The sequence below is a fragment of the Octopus bimaculoides genome, chromosome 24 (assembly GCF_001194135.2).
Source record: "Octopus bimaculoides isolate UCB-OBI-ISO-001 chromosome 24, ASM119413v2, whole genome shotgun sequence".
NCBI lineage: Eukaryota > Metazoa > Mollusca > Cephalopoda > Octopoda > Octopodidae > Octopus > Octopus bimaculoides.
Genome location: NC_069004.1, coordinates 1,740,740 through 1,741,853, shown reverse-complemented (window position 1 = coordinate 1,741,853; position 1,114 = coordinate 1,740,740). Strand labels below are relative to the sequence as shown.

Genomic DNA, 1,114 nt, shown 5'->3' with positions numbered 1-1,114 from the left:
GTTGTTGTTGGTGTTGGTGTTGTAGTCGGTGTTGTTGTTGGTGCTGTTGTTGTTGGTGCTGTTGTAGTCAGTGTTGTTGTAGTCGGTGTTGTTGTTGTAGTCGGTGTTGTTGTTGCTGGCGTTGATGCCGATGGTGCCTTAGTTACAGGAAGGTCTCCAGCAGACTCTGACGTGTGCTTGTTGGCAAAAACTGTTGACACATTAATGAACACAGCTTCGTGAGTGAGCAGCTGCGATGTCAGGCTTTTAGAAGACGTTTCTTGTGGCTGTGAGGTGGATGCCGAGGGTTGTACAGACTGAAATGGTGAGTTTGATGTGACTGGGGTAGAGGGATGAAGTGGAGACGATGCTGATTTATTAGCTGTAGGGAAAACTATATCAGCTAATGACATTTTTCTCTCTGACGTGTATGATGTTGACGGAGCTGCTGTTGGTGCTGAAGGTGAGGGTCGTGGTACTGATGGTGGTGAGGGTGACTCTGTGATTGCTGAAATGTTTTGTGGTGGCTCTGACATGTCTAGAATTTGCATCTCGTTTGTAGTTGAGATGTTAAAAGAGGAAGAACTCTTCACATTATCTTCGGACTCTCCGCTGCCATTTTTACTCCCTGACTGGGAATTCTTCAACAAATGTTCTTTGTTGATATTTTCTTTCTCTACAGACGACCAATTTATTTCTGAAAGTTTCTTCTGAGTATCATTTTTATTTGAAGAAGAATCAGGAATTCTAGCTCTTTGGTCACTTTCGTCTATTATTTTCATAATGGCTTCTTCTGAATAAGAAAATAAATCTCCATGGACAGTTGTCTTGAAGTCATCTTCCGTATTTTGGGGACAAGCATCGGTTTCCTTTTCTAAGGCATTGTTGTCATTTTTGGTGGATGAAGAATCTTTCCATAATTGTAAGAAGTGGATCGACACACTGGAAATAGAAAAGAAATACATCATCATCATCATCACCATCATCACAAGAAGACATTTGCCCAGCGTGCCATGCAGTAGGACTGAACACGGAACCATGAAGTAGGAAGCAAGCCTCTTACCACACAGCCACACCTGTGCCTATGTATATATATATATATATACATATATATATATATATACATATATATATA

At 41.1% G+C, this 1,114-nt stretch overlaps 1 protein-coding gene across 1 annotated transcript in view; it reads right to left on the bottom strand.

Moving 5' to 3' along the window:
* The window catches only part of LOC106875889 (uncharacterized), a 14,261-nt gene that overhangs the window by 4,995 nt on the left and 8,152 nt on the right, over positions 1–1,114 (bottom strand). Inside the window, exon 5 of the mRNA XM_052976489.1 lies at positions 147–921. Coding sequence (XP_052832449.1) covers positions 147–921 — 775 coding nt within the window. The remainder of the gene's footprint in view (positions 1–146; positions 922–1,114) is intronic.